The sequence below is a fragment of the Phocoena sinus genome, chromosome 6 (assembly GCF_008692025.1).
Source record: "Phocoena sinus isolate mPhoSin1 chromosome 6, mPhoSin1.pri, whole genome shotgun sequence".
Lineage (NCBI taxonomy): Eukaryota > Metazoa > Chordata > Mammalia > Artiodactyla > Phocoenidae > Phocoena > Phocoena sinus.
In genome coordinates, this window is record NC_045768.1 from 32,308,535 (window position 1) to 32,325,912 (window position 17,378).

General features: G+C 47.2%; 1 protein-coding gene across 1 annotated transcript in view; it reads right to left on the bottom strand.

The window, feature by feature from the left end:
* Positions 1–16,710, bottom strand: part of NR4A3 (nuclear receptor subfamily 4 group A member 3) — a 38,808-nt gene extending 22,098 nt beyond the window's left edge. Inside the window, exons 1-5 of the mRNA XM_032636436.1 lie at positions 16,323–16,710; positions 12,906–13,079; positions 9,694–10,661; positions 5,944–6,073; positions 5,309–5,481 (exon numbers count right to left, since the gene is read on the bottom strand). Of these exons, the coding sequence (XP_032492327.1) occupies positions 5,309–5,481; positions 5,944–6,073; positions 9,694–10,659 (1,269 nt within the window). The 5' untranslated portion in view covers positions 10,660–10,661; positions 12,906–13,079; positions 16,323–16,710. The remainder of the gene's footprint in view (positions 1–5,308; positions 5,482–5,943; positions 6,074–9,693; positions 10,662–12,905; positions 13,080–16,322) is intronic.
* Positions 16,711–17,378: the final 668 nt, after the last annotated feature.

Genomic DNA, 17,378 nt, shown 5'->3' on the forward strand with positions numbered 1-17,378 from the left:
TGTCCACTGCTCTGGAAGAATTGTTAAATGAATCAATTACTTTCTGTTAAACTTATCTCTATTGCTCATTCCTTCTCAACCCCAAGAAAGTTGGGAAATAGGAGATACGAGGTAAAAGTGAGTTGTTCCTATTAAACCATATCGATCGTTCTCAAGGCTTAGTGTGCCAAAGAATCATCCAAGGTCCTCTTTAGAATACAGATTCCTGCCTGCCTTCCCCGGTCCCCCAATTCTGAGTCAGTAGGCCTGCCTGTGGCCCCGAGAATCTGCATTTTAAGCTGACTCCTTCTGACACATAGAGTCTGGGCACCACACTTTGGGAAATGCAGACCTGTACCCATAGGGGAATCAGAGGGTCAGGGAAAGAGAAGGCTGGAAGGGATCATGGCAGTGCATTTAGTCCAATCTCCTCAGCCTTCAGATGAGAAAACTGAGGCCTACAGCGGGGCAGAACTTGCCTGAAATCATCTAGTGAGTTGGTGGCAATTTGAGAGGGTCTTCTGAGTAGCTTCATGAAAGCACCCTCTTTGCAGAATCTTCATGTTGTTTACTTTGTAGGTTTAACACGTGTCGACCATGTTGTTTCTTAGGCTATCTTGTTAACATATTTAAATGCCACTTGCTGGTGCCTGGTTTTATCTGGGCAGTATCTCTTGTATTTGGAGTCTGTTACTGTACTAAGTGACACCCATTACCAGAAAACATCCTAGTTTGCTGGAAAATACTTGAAATGACCAACTAATGAGGATGTGAAGTGCATTTTCTCATTAGTAATTATGCAGGCTCTGAACACAAGCCCAGTATCTATATATACTTGTAATGCTCCATTAAAGGCAACTGTGGGGTACAGAATAGCAACATTTCAAGGAGAAACAAATCAAATGTGACGTGTTTTGACTGCACTGATATACAATGATCTGAGCTCACTTTTGAAGGAGAGAAGTTTGGCCCAAAGGAGAAGAAAAGTTCCCAGAGCCAGGAAGGCTTCACAGAGTGAAGAGCCCTCTTTCTGGCCTTGAAAACCCCCTTCCCTCTGTGACTTGGAACAACTCCTCACTTCCCTTTCCCACAAACGAGGAAAATGCTCACTTACTACCTTAAAGACACATAGGCAGGTACAAGATTAGAACATACCTGCCTGGAAAACATTTTCTCATTTCTCTGATTCACTGGGGGAAGGTAGCATCTTTAATAAATTGTTTTGGTCAAGCCAATTGTCTGACTCAAAACTGACAGGGCATATTCTTATTTAAAAGGTAAAATTATGTATACCACTATGATATAGACTAGGCAGGAATAAATGAAGAAGACACTTTCATTTTTCACTTTATTCACTTCTAAATGGTCTGCCTTTTATAAATTACTCTTATTGTAATTTTTAAAATCTAATAAAGCTTCTATTAAAAAAAACCTAGTATATTGCCATTAAACAGAAGTGGCAGTATGGTGAAAGAGAAACATATTACTTTGAGTGATGAGATTTGGGTCTAACCCTAGCTCTGCCACTGACCTTAGGCAAGCCACTTAGCCTTTTTAAGCCTTTATTTACTCTTCTGAAATACGGGTTTTGGATTAGATGACCTCAAGATCACCTCCAGTTCTATGAATTAATAAATAAAAAACTTTAAGAAGAAGGTAATATGAAAATTGAATTTCAATGAATGACATTAAAAAAATGACTGAAACCATAAATTGTACCACATAAACTGGGTTTAAGTGAAATTATGTAAGAATGTATGTGATGGTGCCTGGCTCAAAGTAGGCATTCAATAAATTCATTTTGCTTCATTCATTTTACGTTAATTTTTTTTTTTTTTAAGAGAACGAAGCAAATTCAATCTTGTGAAGTAACAAGTTGTTTAACAACACACATTCTTATATGTATATGTATATATATTCACTTGCATTTAGGGACAGTAAGGTAAACCCTAGAATCATAAAATCTTAGCGTTGGAAGGAAATTATTATCAGTCAAAGTAACCTCTCTCCTTGCGAGGAACCCTGTTATGTGTTCTCCTTAGTTTCTTCTTGTGTTGATGAACTCACGCTTCCACAGCAGCTCTTATAGCCAGGAGAGCTCTTCCTTGTCCTCAGAGTGAGCTGGAAGGGCCCCCTCCTTCACCCTCTAGTTCTGCCCTAGGGAGCAACAGTCCTCTTGGCGACAGGGCCAAAGTGTGACCTAATCCTGCCAAATCTTCTCCCTTTCTGTCTACGTATTTCCATTTCCTCCAACCATCCTTTTCGAGTTTCCAGAAACAGTGTATCCACATACACTGCATCCTCTTAAATCCCAGCTTGGAACTGAACTCCATCCTTGAAGTGTGGACTGACAGAGTCCGTGGGACACCATCAACTTGGTTCTAGTCCCATGCTTCTACTACTGAGGCCTAAGCTAATTTTGCATCCCTCCCTTCCACTGCACACTTGGTTGGTTCTTACTGAATGTGTATGGAATAAACTCCTGAGATCTTCTTAACATGAACCACTGACAGGCCAAGGCTCTCCCATTTAAAAAAATTCTAAATGCTGAGCTTCACACTTATTTTTGTGACCTTTCTTCACGATGGTTTCAGCCCATCCCGTTCCAGCTTGTCGAAATCACTCTGAATGTTGACACTGACATCCATCATATTAGCGATCCCTCCCAGCTTTCTGTCATCTGCAAATGTGATCAGCATGCCTTCTCTGCCTTCATCCAAGTTTTTGATGGAAACTCACTGTATTTTATTAAAAAAAGACTTTTAATTTAATTGATTTGGGTCCAATTTTTGATAATTTTGCAAAGCTATCTAAAAGCAGGAGAATCCAAGCTATGAGGTTCAACCCAATTCCAAAACAATGCAATTAAAATAAATACGCTTTACAAAATTGAGCCAGGCCCCACAGGTAGTATCAGTGTGACCCAGACTCTGGCACGGTCAATCTGTTATTTTGGGCAAAGCTAACAATTAAATTGGATAAATGTTTGTTGATGAGCATGATGACTCCAGCCTAACACCCTGAATGGTACAGAAGCAAGCAAACACAGTGGACTGATTTTTCACTGTGAGGCAGTCCCCATCTGGGACAACTCAAAGTACGGGGTAGGGTTTGCTGCTGAATAACTACTTAGGCCATGTAGACCAATAATTGGATAATTTGGGCCCCCCCAACCCACCAAACCACTTCGTGGACTAAACCTCTGGACTGGCCATCAATAGTGATTTCAAATGCCCCAGAACAATGTCAGATTGTGTGCTGTAGCCTCAGTGAAGGCAGTGCCAAGAAGCTTCATTAATTCAGATGAATTGCATAAGCGAAGGCCAGAGTTGGCTCGTGGAAAAGTTTTTATTCCCAAATGCTTTTCTCTCACCCACTCTCACTGAAACCAGAGATGCAAGGAATTATGGTTTTAAGAGCACAGACTTTGGGGGCCAAATTGGGCCCACTTGGCTTCTAATTCTCTCTCTGATACATATTACTATGTGACCTTGGGCAAGTCAGTCCTTTAGCCTTTCTCAGTTTTAATCTCATCTATGAGAGATCATAACACTTACCTTAGTCGTTTTGCTACATAGCACCTGACATGTGTAGTGTTTATACTCATTAGAACATTCAACAAAGGACAGAATAAGAAGTTTTGGTCAAGGAGATAACATACAGGGCACTGTGCTAAAGCTTTGACAAGTATCATCTTATTTAAACTTCCCTGGGAAGTTAAACCCTGGGAAGTAGATATTATTATTATTACTCCATAACACAGATTAGGAAACTGATGCATTAAAATATTTCATCAGTTGCTCAAGATCACCCAGCTAGTATATGATGGTGTTGGGATTTGAATCGAGGCCTGCATGGTTCCAAAACCTAAGCCCTTAATCACTGCATTATTCTGTTAGACTATTATTTGAGACTTGACTTCAGTCAAGAGATGCTACTTGTAATCAGAGTAAGAGTCCTCAACCTTTGATGCTAAGGGTCTACCATGCTTCTCATATGAAGTCTTGTGCTCAAGTGTGGAGAGGAGGCTTCACAACCTAAAATGAGGGAGGGGATGAGGGAAGGAAGATCACAGCAGATATACAAATCACCCCTTCACTTTTGTCAACATTGCAGCCTAAAAGGAGGGCATATGGCAGACTCTCTCACACTCTTGGCCAGCTCTTCAACCAGAAGTTTGAAATACTGATTGGACCTGGAGAGGGCGATCTGGTAGCTGCTGCCAAGCCAAATCAACCAACTGGGGATCCCTGGACTGGTATCTCTCTTATCTGTGCGTAAACTGTGTTTCTAAGTTTTCTTGTCTTAAGGTGGGATTAACCATTCGTACAGTTCATGCTTCTTTCAATGGTTAGATGAGACAAAGTACCACAATGCCTAGCACGTAGAAATTGCTCAATAATTGAGATCTTTTTCCTTTCTTTTCTTCTTTGGTGAGACCCTGTCTTACTAGAAGTCTGCTTTTCTCAGTCTCTTTTAAAACTGCCTTCCAGTAATGTTTATACCTTTGCTCAGAAAATCCTTCCTCATCATTCTTCTTTGTGTTATCCAAATTTCTGGGAATTTGCAGGGTTTAAACTGATGATATTTTACTATATCCCATATGAAATAAAAGTGTTAATATATTTTGGTTGGCTTAAATAACAACACTGGTAATCATTTACAATTTTCAAATGTTTTCTCAACCGTCATTCCTGTGTGACTGATGTTCAAAACATCCCTCTGAGGTTAAATATTGTAATCATCTCCACTGTAAGGATGAGAAAGCCAAGAGCAGGAGCCAGGTGACACAGGCAGGAAGCAGCAGAGGCAGCATTCCATCCCAGTCCTCCTGACACCTCCCGATATCAAGGCCAGTGTTTGCTCCTCTCCATCAATGGTTTAATCCCTCAGTATAAGCAGTAGGTCAGTCAATGCCGGTGCAATTGGGTAAAATGTTTAAGGATAACTTGAAGCTTACCCAGATGGTTTGGTCACAATATGGAATAAAAAAGTAGTCACTTTGTCTAAAGCATGAAAGAAATGTACAAATTGTAATTCACCTGTGCAGATTTTCGTTGGCACAACCATCAGGAATCCTGCAACAATGGGTATGACAGGTGCAGCACTGTCAGGGTCATTTGTTAAGGCATTTAGAGATTCAATAAGGCAAAAATTATTTGGTGCAATGGATGCACTGGAATTGCTAAGTGAAGTGGAAAATAGAGAAAAGGTATGAAAACGGTTGAGCACAGTGCCAGGCACAAAGTCATTCAATCCACCCTTATTACTATTATCATGAATAGAGACCCTGATCATTCATTCAAGAGCAAGACATCATAAAACTTACTCTGGAATAATCGAGATCTCTGGGCGTTGAGTCTGTTAAAGCTCGGACGAGGGCATTCATCATACAGATTGGAGGAGAAGGTGGAGAGGGCTGAGAGGCTTCCTGCTGTAATGGGCTCTTTGGTTTGGAAGGCAGCCGACCTCTCCTCCCTTTCAGACTATCTGTACGGACGACTGGTACCGAGAGAAACAAACAAAATATGTCTTCAAAGATATCCATGAACAGCCATAAACCACAAAAAGGAATCAAAACACTTTACAGTTGAGCAAATCATTACCGATGCCAACCATTTAAAAGTGGCAATAAGTTTGGAGTAATAGCCACACAATGATTTAATGAGAGTTGAAACAAGCAGCATAAAAGCCACCCCACACTTACATTTGGTAATGAATTAGCCCTAAAAGTCTCCTTCTCAAATAGAACAAAGATGTATGTACACAGGCTCTCTATTGATTTTGAGAAATTAGAATAAGTAGACCTCAGCTATTTTTGAATGTAAATACACACCATAAAAATAAAATGTTGAAAAGAAAGGGAAACTAGGAAACTTCACCATTCTAATGTAAACATTAACTTTTTCAGTGATATCTGAGAATATTTATAAGCAAGCTGGACAAAAAGCATTATATCCATACCTTCTTTAACCATTCCGACACTGAGACACTTCTGAAATCGACAGTACTGACATCGGTTTCGACGTCTCTTGTCTACAGGGCAGTTTTTATTTGCCAGGCAAACATATTTTGCATTTTTCTGCACTGTTCTCTGAGGAAATACAATACAGAGATAGTCAACTAATAGTTTCTGGAAAGAGGTAGGACCTGACAAGATGTATTTTAATTACAATGTGAAAAGCGACAGTGCAATTTGTATAATTAGATAAATTTAATTTCCTAACACGCTAGCCTGCAGGAAAAACAATTTTATTAGTGTTAGCTGCTGACAATGAAAATCATCTCGGATTGTTCTGAAGCAAGTCTCAGGAGACACCCAAGTCTGAATGATAAAATCATATCTGAAATTACCAGGTCAACATATCATACCTTGGAGGATTAGATTATCTTCACTTTTAATATCCCTTTGGGAACAATTTTCTACTTGTTCCACTCCCCTGATTATTGCTGACCTTATTAAAATAAAATCAAAATTATCTGGGATGTACTTTGCTGGATATCACTATTGTAAGTCAAATATCACAGAAACTGGCTTTGTTCCCCAATAGAGATGAAATCATAAAAAGCAAAAACGAGGACTTGTCTAGTTATAACATATAGGAAATAATGTTTTAATGCAAAAAAAATCACTTAATCAGCTTGTGTAGTGTATTCTATTTTTAAAAGAATGGTAAACTGTCCATTTCTCATTTTTGAAAGCAAAATCGTAAAACGGGATACTAAAAACCGCTATCACATCCAAGAAAGAAAAAAAAAAACCAAAAAAACAAAAAGAATGAGATAAAAGAAGGAATATGAGAGCCATATATTTTCAATGAAAATTCCCATTAATTGGTTATTTCATAAATGACTATTGACACAGACATCAAAATAGCCATACTGTAAAAGACGTATCATAAAACTTGGGCCTGGGCCTGGTTATAAAATAATGTTGTATTCTTCAGAATCATGTATAATTTTAAAATGAAACATGAAGAAATAATAAAGGATATTTTATGCTCCAAATATAAGAGAATGCTTGATTTTTTTAAAAAAATTAAAAACATTTGTGCAAATGGATGTGTATTTATCACTCATTCAGGAATTACCTGTATCTATTCAACTCCAAATAGAGCAGAAAGTTGGAATTTATTTGGTAAGCCTGGGCTGCATAAAAAAAAGAAATCCAGGTAATTTGGGATTGGTGATCTATTTTGTGTCTAAAATTCTAAATAGATTTACTTTCTATCTTTTTAAATTTTCAGCAGTTCTCAACCCCCTTGTATCAGTTTTCACTCTATCACCTTTTAATTTCATTTTAAGAGATCATTTCTAAACTGCTTATATAAAATTTAAAGCCAGATACATTTTCCCTGCTTTAGCAGGTGATTTTAGTTTAAAATGCAAAATTGCCAAAACACAAACATACTTCTGAGGTTTCCACCATTTAAATTCGCAGCAGTTTGTAAGGGTAGGAAACTTGTGTTTCCTAAATGAAGCTCTTTTTCATTGAACATGAAGTAATTAAAAAAACTCTATTTCTTGCCATCGTCCTCAAGGATATCCCAGTTTCAGTGCTGGTGGCATTTTGCTTCAGGTATACGTTTTCCCAATAACCTCAAACCATCCCCACTTTTGTGTATGCCTGCACAATAGTTTAAGGACAGGGAGAGATCGTTATGGTTCAATCACTGAATTCCCATCATTAACTGCACTTCATGTCACATTTTTAAAGAATTCAATTTAATGGTAGAAAGCCACTGGGTAAAACCTGCTCCCATTCCCTTAATTAACAGATCTGTGGGGTGGTTCTCCCTTATCCTACCCCTACCCTTTCGAGTATAGATTTGTTTTCAAGATATTGCTGCAGAAGAAGGATGCTGTTGGGGAACACTTAATTGACATTTCTAGACGAGGAATGTATCACCACTCCTGTATTTTGGTCAATTCAGGGGTGATTATATTTGTGGATTACTTATACTTCTCTTGTTTTTCTTTCTTTTTCCCCTTTCAGCTGCCCATTTCACTGCCTTTCAGCATTTCCGCTGAAATGCTGTAAAAAGCAAATCTGCTAAAGGAATGCAGTTACTTGAAAGTAAAGCTTGAGTAGTTAAGACAGAAAAAAACGGCTAAACCGATGGTTCTACATTTAAAACATCATAATCCTGCATACCTCCTGTATGGCATTTAACATACTGCAAAATCCTTCCACAAGCATTTTCTCATTTATCTGCAGAAATTAATCACATGATTCCTATCTCCAGATCAAAAATAACTGTTGCTTGTTGGTATGTATACCAATGCACACATGTGCATTTTTTAAATAAATGTTTCTATTTTCATTTATAATGAACTATTCTTTTATGGCCCTTTAAAGCTTATAAAGTGCTTTCATAAACATTTCTCTCATTTAACACTCACAGCCTTTCTCTGAAATTTATTCACCTGATAGGGAAACTGAGGCCTGGAAGGAAGTGTCATGCCCAACATCATAAAACTGGTAGGTGACAAATCAAGGACTCCTATTTGAGTGTTCTGACTCCAATTCCAGCATGCTTCCAGATACATCCTATTGGCCTCCCAAATCCTCATTATCCAATCAGCATCCAGCTTCTCCTCTCCCTCCACCCTGCCCTGCACTGAAGGCTAGGAAGTGATTATTGAGCATTCAGGGGTTTGCAAATGCCTGACATAATAGCCAGGGGAGTGAGGAGTGGGGAGGGTGGCACAGAATTAAGTGTCTGAAGAAGTCTGGGAGTCAGTAGCAAAAATAGAGCTGCAAGAGAACAAGGCCTGTTCCCCCTGAGTGGTGAGAAGAGCACTGAACTCAAGAGTCAGGAGAAACCAGCTGGAACTGTCCCCATGTGCAACTAAATCACCTCTCTAGACTTCAGTATCCTCCTGGGCAAAATAAGGGGGAGGCTGAAGACCCTCCCACTATAAAATTCTCCTTTGGGTCTCTGAGATAATGAAGAGTGTCCCCACTCTGTGTGGTACAGAAGTGGAGTGGAATGATGAGACCCCAGCTACCATCTTCTACAGAGTAAGCTGCCCCAAACTGCATCCACCAGCTGCCCCTGTCTATTCTGCAGCTGCAGAGCTATGAAGAGGGTATGCACGTTTAGGTCATGCAAACATGAGTTGGCATCCTGCCTCCATCTCACTCTCTGAGTGTGTGTCCAGGGGCAGTTAACCTCCCTGAGCCTCCATTTCCTCATCTATGAAACAAGGATAATTAAACATTCAAGACGCTGTTAGTAAAAATAGCTAGTGGGTGACCAAAATTCAATGTCAGTTCTGTTTGAGTCTAGAGTCCTAGCTCTTCCTAGGAGGATTAAATGAGATACAAACACCCAGGGCCTGGCACACAGACCCTATTCCCTCAGACATCCTGGATGGACAGAAGAGGAACACAGTGAGGTGTTTGCATTTTTGAGGTCACAGATCCCTTTGCGAATCTGCTGAAAGCTCTCTCCAGAAAAATAAGCAGGAGGTAACGCCAAGTCAGGAAGTTCACAGCCCCCTCAAGCCCGTCTGGGCCTCCTGTAATGGACGTCAAGTTAAAAAGCCCTGAGAAAGTGGGTGTGAGGGTGCTAGGAAAGGCTACTGAAATGCACAGTATAACCAGTACACCTCTCAAACCGGGAAGGGCCCGCTTAGACGCTCACTCGAGCGGGTGTCTGGGGAAGCTGGCTGCTGAGGGGAGAGGGAGCCGGAGGGGCGAGTGCTCACCTTGAAGAAGCCCTTGCAGCCCTCGCAGGTGCGCACACCGTAGTGCTGGCAGGCGGCGTTGTCCCCGCACACAGCGCACGTGCCCTCGCCCGACGCCGAACTCCTGTTGGGCGGCGACGGCAGGCTGGGGCTCTCGCCCAGCAGGTTGGATGCGGTGGGGGAGGCCGTGAGGCCGAGCGGCGGGAAGGCCAGCGCGGCCGCCCTCTTGGCCAGCGGCAGCCCGTACGGGTGGCCCTCGAGCGCAGCTGCCTGGCTGCCCGCGGCGGCGGCGGCGGCGGCGGCGGCTCCCAGCGGCAGGCTCAGCGCGGCGGCGGCCGTCGGGTCGTAGCCGAGGTGGTGGCCGCCTGCGGGGCTGGGCGCGGGCGGGTGCGGCGGCGAGGGCTTGAAGGGGAAGAGCGGGAAGCGCGCGCCTGCCACCGTGGGCACCGCCTTCATCGGCTGGTCGAGCAACGGGCCGGGTGCGATGCAGCCCTGTGCCGAGGACAGCGTGTCCTCCCACATCGCCCCCGCCTGCTGGGGGAACCCCGGCGTGGTGGGGGTGGACGGCGGGGACTGCTTAAAGTACATAGAGGTGCTGGGCAGCACCTCGTCCTCCGGGCCGGAGGGGGGCGGAATGGATGGCTGCTGCTGCTGGTGGTGGTGGTGGTGGTGGTGGTCATGGTGGTGATGGTGGTAGCCGTGCGCGCGGCCCTCCTCCATCTTGATCAAAGGCCGGGGCCCCGACGGCTGCATCTGGTACAGGCAGGAGGGCTTGAGTTCGTAGTTGCTCGAGTAGCCCTCCATGAAGGTACTGAAGCTGGGCAGGGACGTGGTAGCCGTGGCCGTGATCTCGGTGCTGCCGAGGTCCATGGTCAGCTTGGAGTAATCAGGATTCATGATCTCCGTGGTGTATTCCGAGCCATATGTCTGTGCTGCATAACTGGAACCTGGCGGTGAAGGGCTATACTGGGCTTGCACACAGGGCATATCTGCAAGGGAGAGGAATAAGGTCTCTCAGAAGCAAGTCGGCACTCTTCCTAGCTAATAGGTAGCAATGGACTTGTCGCTCTCCAATATGGGAAATAGAGAGGAAGTGACATTCTTTTCACCTTCTAGTATCATAGACTTAGAGTCCGTCCTTCCTTCCTTCTTTCCTTCCTTCCTCCCTTCCTTCCTTCCTTCTTCCCCTGGGAAGAAAGTTGAATCCCTGACAAACTGCCAAAGGGGCCACAGGTTGCCAAAACCCAGCCTCCTGAGGACTTCTGTGCCCACCCTCCCTCCCTTGCCCTGTCCTCCACTATATCTGTGAATTTTGATGTCTTCCCTCATAAGCCCAGTTGTGTTTTTAAAAGTGGTTTTGAGCCCTAGAGATTAAATGAAGTGACCTCGGCCACAAATTAGGAGGACAAGAAGAAATCCAGTGAATGCCGTGTTGGTTTCTTTTGGGTGAAAGAGACTACTCGTCCCCCAAGTCACACGCTTTGATTTGTAAACCTATGAGTTAGTAAAAGAAAAAAAAAAAAAAGGTGTCCTACATGGGACTTACTGGCCCAGTGACATTCTAACATTTTATCAGTGCCAACTGAGGCTACCCACACACATTGTGGCTGCTTTCTCCCACCCTCTCCCTACTCCTCCAAGAAAGGCTAGCAGCCTGCTCAAACTGGACCCCTGTTGATGATTTCAGCCAGCTAGGTGGTGAGGTAGGAACGTAGGTCCAGGAAATGGACTCGGGGGAGTTTGCACCATCTGCAAAGAAAAAGATCAGCAGCTGCAACAGAACACCCACCAAACCTGCTCTCTGCCATATATGCTATATATGTGTGTGTGTGTGTGTGTGTGTGTGTGTGTATTTCCCCCCCATTCTAAGAAATAAAATATATCAGTGGCTGCTTTATAACAGTAGTTTACAGTTGTCATAATAGGTTAGTTATCTACATATTTTCTTATGACAGAAGAATTAGCACCCCTAGAAAAGAAAGCAGTTTCTTAATAGGTTTAGTTTCTCTCAGCCCCCAAAGCAATGATATCTGGAGTGCTTACTGTTGTTCAGAGAGGTTGAACTGGATGAGAAAGCCCTAAGAAATATTGGATCTAGTGGATAATTTATCTAATTATTTCCCTTTCTTTATGGCTAAATATAAATAGTAAACTGGGCAGTTTCTGGTGGTTGGTTTTTCTGAGCCAAAGGAAAACCACGTGCTTAACGTGTCTTTGGAGTCTATGGTGTAAAAGGTGTGACTAATAGAAAAGTGAATACTTAACATCTCCTTTGACATCTTTCTCTTACCCACATTTCCAAATCTGATTGAGTCATACATGTATGGGATGAAATCTTGACTTGTAGAAAGGTGTTGAGGGCCTGGTGGAAGAAGCAGTGATGAGGAGAGGCCAGTTCAAGCCTTTATTTTCCGAGCACCCTACAAACACTCATTAGTTTGAAGTTAAAAGAGCACTTATCCTGCTGTCTAGTTGTTGGGGTGAAATAAAAGGCTAGTCATTTAAAAGAAAGAACACTGCCTGATGTTTCATTTGTTGTCCTCCCTTGGATTTCTCCATGAGTCTTTTCTATCATTCTTCTTTGCCAGTCCCTACCTATTGCTCTTCTTTGTGTCTTTCTGAGGTTTCCAGATAGAAGATGAGCTTGCTGGGACTGAGTTCTATTTATCTGCATCTCTTTGGCCAGGCACCTGGTATCCCTTTACCAAATGCATAAAGAGGTATTACAAGCCAAACCTGCAATCCTTTCTTTTGCCCAAATCAAATTTACTCCTTGGTTTTCAGCTCAAATGCTTTCTCTCTTTCCCTTTGAGCTTCAATAATCCAAATGTCTGCACCCAAATGATTTGCGTTTTATACAAACAAAAATGCTTTGCATTGTTCGAAATGATCCCATAACTTAAATGCATTAGCATTAAAAACAGAGCAAATATGAAGACATTAAAATGTATAAAAGATCCAAATCTGTTGATGTATTTGCATTTTTCTCAGGAAAAATATCTTTGAGCAATACGATTAATTTAATCTGGCTGCTCCACTAGGTAGCAACAGGGTGTGGTATCCAGAGGAGATTCGTGCTAGGAAGCCACCTGTGCCGTGAAATTCGCGGCCAGCAGTCAGTCACTCGCTGTCCTGGCGCTGGGCAAGTCGACCAGCCTGCTTGCTGGGTATGTGGCTCCCCCACCCACATATCCCAGCCCGGGAGGAATAAGGGGTCGTGCCTTCAGACCTACCTGGAGGATATCTTGCGCGCTGAATGGTGGGGCTGGGGGTCTCTCCAGCGGAGGCTGAGAGTGGAGGAGGCGGGGACGTCCGGCGGGGCGAAGCGGCGGAGGTGCTGCCCGGCTCCGCTGAGGGTCCAGTCTCAGGGTTGGGGCTTGCCGGGCTGCGCTCTTCCGCAGTGGGCTCTGCGGGCACCAGGAGAGAAGACAAAGGTCACAGTGAGACCACGCTGGGTCACCGCGGCCTGGACTGGGCGTATGGCGGTGAGGGTTGAATAGATCTCTAGAAATGCATTAATTACAAAAGAATTAGAAGGGTAAGAAAGCAGTGCTTAAGGTGACCGGAGTCCCCGGGCAGCAAGCATCACAGCGCCTTGGGGGAGCCGAGGAAAGGCTGTCCGCGCTCACCGCGGTTTTGTGGTTCCCGAACCGAGGCTAAAAAAACGCGCAGCCAGTCGTCGCCCAGAAATTAATCTATCTGCCCCCACAATTGGTTCCAAGCTAACGATGTCATGAAAACCGAAGAATGGAGAACACTTGAGGAAGGAGTTCCGCCCGAATCGGAGTCTGTGAGTGTGCACGAGCGGAAAATATTTTCCAACTTCACCCGCCCCCACCCCTCAAATACAAATTTTACACGTTGCATAGGAAAGGCACAGGGTACGGAACGAATGCATGAATGGCCCGAGGAATTAAGAAAGTCTGCGCTTTTCATTCTAAATGCTAATGGAGCTTCGCCTCTATTAGCCGCGAGTTTCGGGGGCCAGGGGTCAAGCAAACAAAAGGACACAGTGGAAATAGGCCGACGCTGGAAACGAGGCACAAGGCGGTTGGCGTTTGCGGCTGGTGGTGAGAGGGGAGGGAGGCCCCCTGCGCCCAGCGGGCGGTATCCCAGAGGGTGGGCGACTTCGAGGCTCGGGGCCATCCGGCGACCCGGAGGGGGGCACATTCCGGAGGGCGCCGAGAGCGGCTCTGGGGTGAGCGTCTCTGCGCAAAGCCTTAGCGAAACTTTGTAGCTAGAAGCTCATTTCGGCGGGCCTCGGGAAAGGATCCCACGGCCCCAAACTCCGGCCTATAGCGCCCCCTTTGCCCGCACCCACTCGCAGTTTAACGGATGGCAACAGGGACTCGAAAAATAAAAAACCCCAAACTACCAAAATTCCAAAAACCTCGGGGCTGCGCGGGCCGCGGGTGTCGGATAAGTTTCGTCTCCCGCCGCCCCTGCGCCCCGGGCTTGCCTGAAAGGAAAGAGGGTATCGGAGCCCCCAGATCCGGGGAGCCCTCGACGGCCAGGAAATGGGGGATTCCCTTGCCATCCCCAACCCCAGCCCCAGCTGATACTACAGAAAGCCTGCGCTCGCCCTAGCGCAGTCAAGGGCGGATCTTCCCACGGCTGTAGCTTGCGCTTCCCGTCCCTCCCGCATCTTCAGTGGGAGTCTCTGGCAACCTCCCACCACCTCCTCCAGGTGCCCGCATTTCCGCCCTTCTCCGCGGCCTTTCAAGCGGAGTCTTTCTCCAAGGATAGGCCTCTGACTGGGGTGGGCGAGGGTAGCGTCTCCCCAAGGAAGGGGCTCCCCTCGAGCGCCCGGCGTTCACGGGGAAGAGCCACACTGCACTTCCTACAGCCGCCGAGCCGAGCGCCCCTCGGCTCTCTCCACTCCCCCTACCCCCCCGCCCCGAAACGACCGGTTACCTAGGCAAAGCCTCAGAGCCTGGAAACACGTTGCTCCGCTCCCGCTCGCGGCCGCCGCGGCCGGGAGCACGGAGCCTCGGGGTTGTAAATTAGGAAGAAATAACTACCTCTGTCAAAGCCCCTTTCTTTCTCGTGGGCAGACGAAAGGAACACCCCCGTGTTCCCCTCCCCGTGGTGAAGTGTGTGAAGGAAACCGTGAAACGCACCATTGTGACCGGGGCTCCTCCACGGAGTTTCCAACCCTGGGGAGCGGGGGCGGAGGTTGGGCGGGGGCAGGAGGAGTGGAGAAGAGACCGACAGAAAGGCAAAGGCAGAGATTCTCAGAAAGACAGAGGGAGAGGAGACAAACCGCGGGGGAGAATTTCTGCGAGCGCACGGTCCCAGGGAAGCGGGGGTGGGGGTGGGGGGTGGGGGTGCGGGGGCAGAGAGCGGGTGTGGAGGCTGCTGTGGCCTAAGAGGTCTTTGACATTCACATTACGAGCGTCTTGCTCGGATAAGAGAACTCGAAGAAACTCAAACTTCATTCATTGTGCTCAGCAGCCGCGTTAGGCAGCTGTTCCTTTCCCTAGCTCAGTTCTACAAAATATTTCTCCGTCGTGGGAAAAGAAGATTCAGGATTGGATTCGCGATGAAATGACTGAAGGGCGCCCTGTACCTCTCTCCTGGCACCCTAGGGCTCTGGGATAATAGCCCGAGATTTCTGATTACCCAACTCCGTGCAGCTCTTCCCTCTGGAGAATCCGTGGGCATAATAAATAAATGACAATCTCCAAGAACGTTCTTTGGAATGAAGGGACAAATGCTTTCTCCCTCACGACTGACCCAAGCTTCCAACAGGTTCGAGAGGTGCCTTTGGAAGTCAGCCTCCGCAGGCTGCTCCCGCTTGACCGCTCTCCTCTCACCACCGAAAACTTTCATTTCTATGAAGAGTAAAACACTACAAGCAACTTCTCCAAAAGCGCGAGTTCTGTCAGTTAAGAGTAAAACACGCCTCTCCCATACCGACTCAAGGCCCGGAGGAGACGGACACCGTTCCCACGCGTGTCGGGGCACTGGGGTCGGCAATTACACCCGATTACCTCTGAAGAGAAAAGTGTGAACGGGCAAGTCGGCGACGCCAGGCAGACGTGCCTGGTGGAGCCCCAGGCTCATTTCAATACAATAAGCCACATTCCTACAATTACGCCCTCTTTCCTGAGATCCTCGGAGCGCCGCTGCAAACTCCGGCCGCTGCTGACCAGGCCCCTTCCCTCCCAAGCTTCCTCCCAGTCAACCATCTCGGAGTCACCATTAGGCATATTAACTTGGACCCACCGGAGCCCCTATTTTCAACCCTAGTTAAAAGGCAGGAAAATTACTGCCGTTCATCACCGGAGCTGCAACTCCCTGCCGCTGCCGCCGCCTAGAGCATCATTACCATGACAACTAGAGCCGAAATACCCTGAATTACATCGCTGGAGCTGCTACTGCACAAATCCCGGTCCTCCTCTTTGTTAGAGGCTTTTCGCCTCTTTGGGTAGGGAGAGGAATCCCACAAGCTCCAGAGATCCCCGCAGGCCCGCTACGGGGGAAAAGTTTCAGATCAGAACACACCGGCGACTCCGCGAGCAAAGCCTGAGCGAGGAGGCGAGGGGGGAAAACCCCACACTCAAAGTTGTCAATTTCAGAAGCTAAGCTTCCCAGCGCGCCAACTTTTTAGCAAGTCCCCCTATTAACTGAGCGAATCTCATACGTACTTGAGTGCTGTGGCGGTTCCGTCTTTAGAGCGAGTTTCTAGAAAGCTGCCCCGAAATCTGCACTGGGGGCGGCGGGGGGGGTGGGAGTCACAGTTGCCGTCCCGGAAGGGCTGCGGTGTAGAAGTCCAGCGGCTCCCAGAGGCAGTGAGCTGCTGGCAGGGGATGCTGAGATCCCGATTCATGGGAGAGCGCCGCCGAGGGGTTCCGCGGGCGTCCTGGCTCCGGCCGCGACCAGGGGGTAGGATGCCGCTTCTGTTCCCACCTCCACAGCCACCGCCGGCGCTGTCAGCGTTGCAAAGTGAGACCGGGAGGGGCGTCCGCCTGCCGCGCAGCGCTGCACCCGCGAGGGCGCAGGGTGAGAGGGGTGTGAGCGCGCGGGAGAGAGTGGAGTGTGTGTGAGGAGCGTGTGTGCGCGCGTGTGTCTGTGTGTGCGAGTGAGGGAGCGGGTGTGAGCTTGTCTGTGTGTGGGGAGCGGAGGAGGAGCAGGAGCTGGAGGGGTGGGGGGCGGGAGGCAGGAGACTCCGCTCTCCCGGCTGCGCGTTCGCTCTCTCTCTCGGCACGTCATTTATGCCACAGGAGCCCTAGCGGCCTCTCCATAGAGTGCCTGGAATGCGAGACGTCAATGTGACGCCATGGGACGCTACGTCACCCTCCTCCTCCCTCCCCTGGCCCAGCCGGTTCCGCGTGTGCGAGGGAGGGGGTGTGTGTGCATGTGCGCGCGCGCGCGCGCGTTCCCCGGCCATTTGCAGGGTGGCGCAATGGAAACTATGCCGCGCGGCCAGTCCCGGCCCGGGGGCCTTTCGGACCCGCGCTGCCAACCCGTTTGCAACCGCGCTGCTTGCCCGGGCGCTATTCTGTAAGAGGGTGCAGCGGCCCGCCCGCGGGTCAGGCGGGACCGCCCAGCTGTCAGACTCGGGTGGAGTAGAGTTGGAGGAGTGCTACTGGCGCGCCTCCGAGGCTGCCCCGAGGCAGGGAGCCAGGGCGAGGGGGTAAGAGAGAGGACAGCTCTTCCGAAAGGGAAGGCTGAGCCAGCCAGCTTCTCCGAGTGACCTGGCA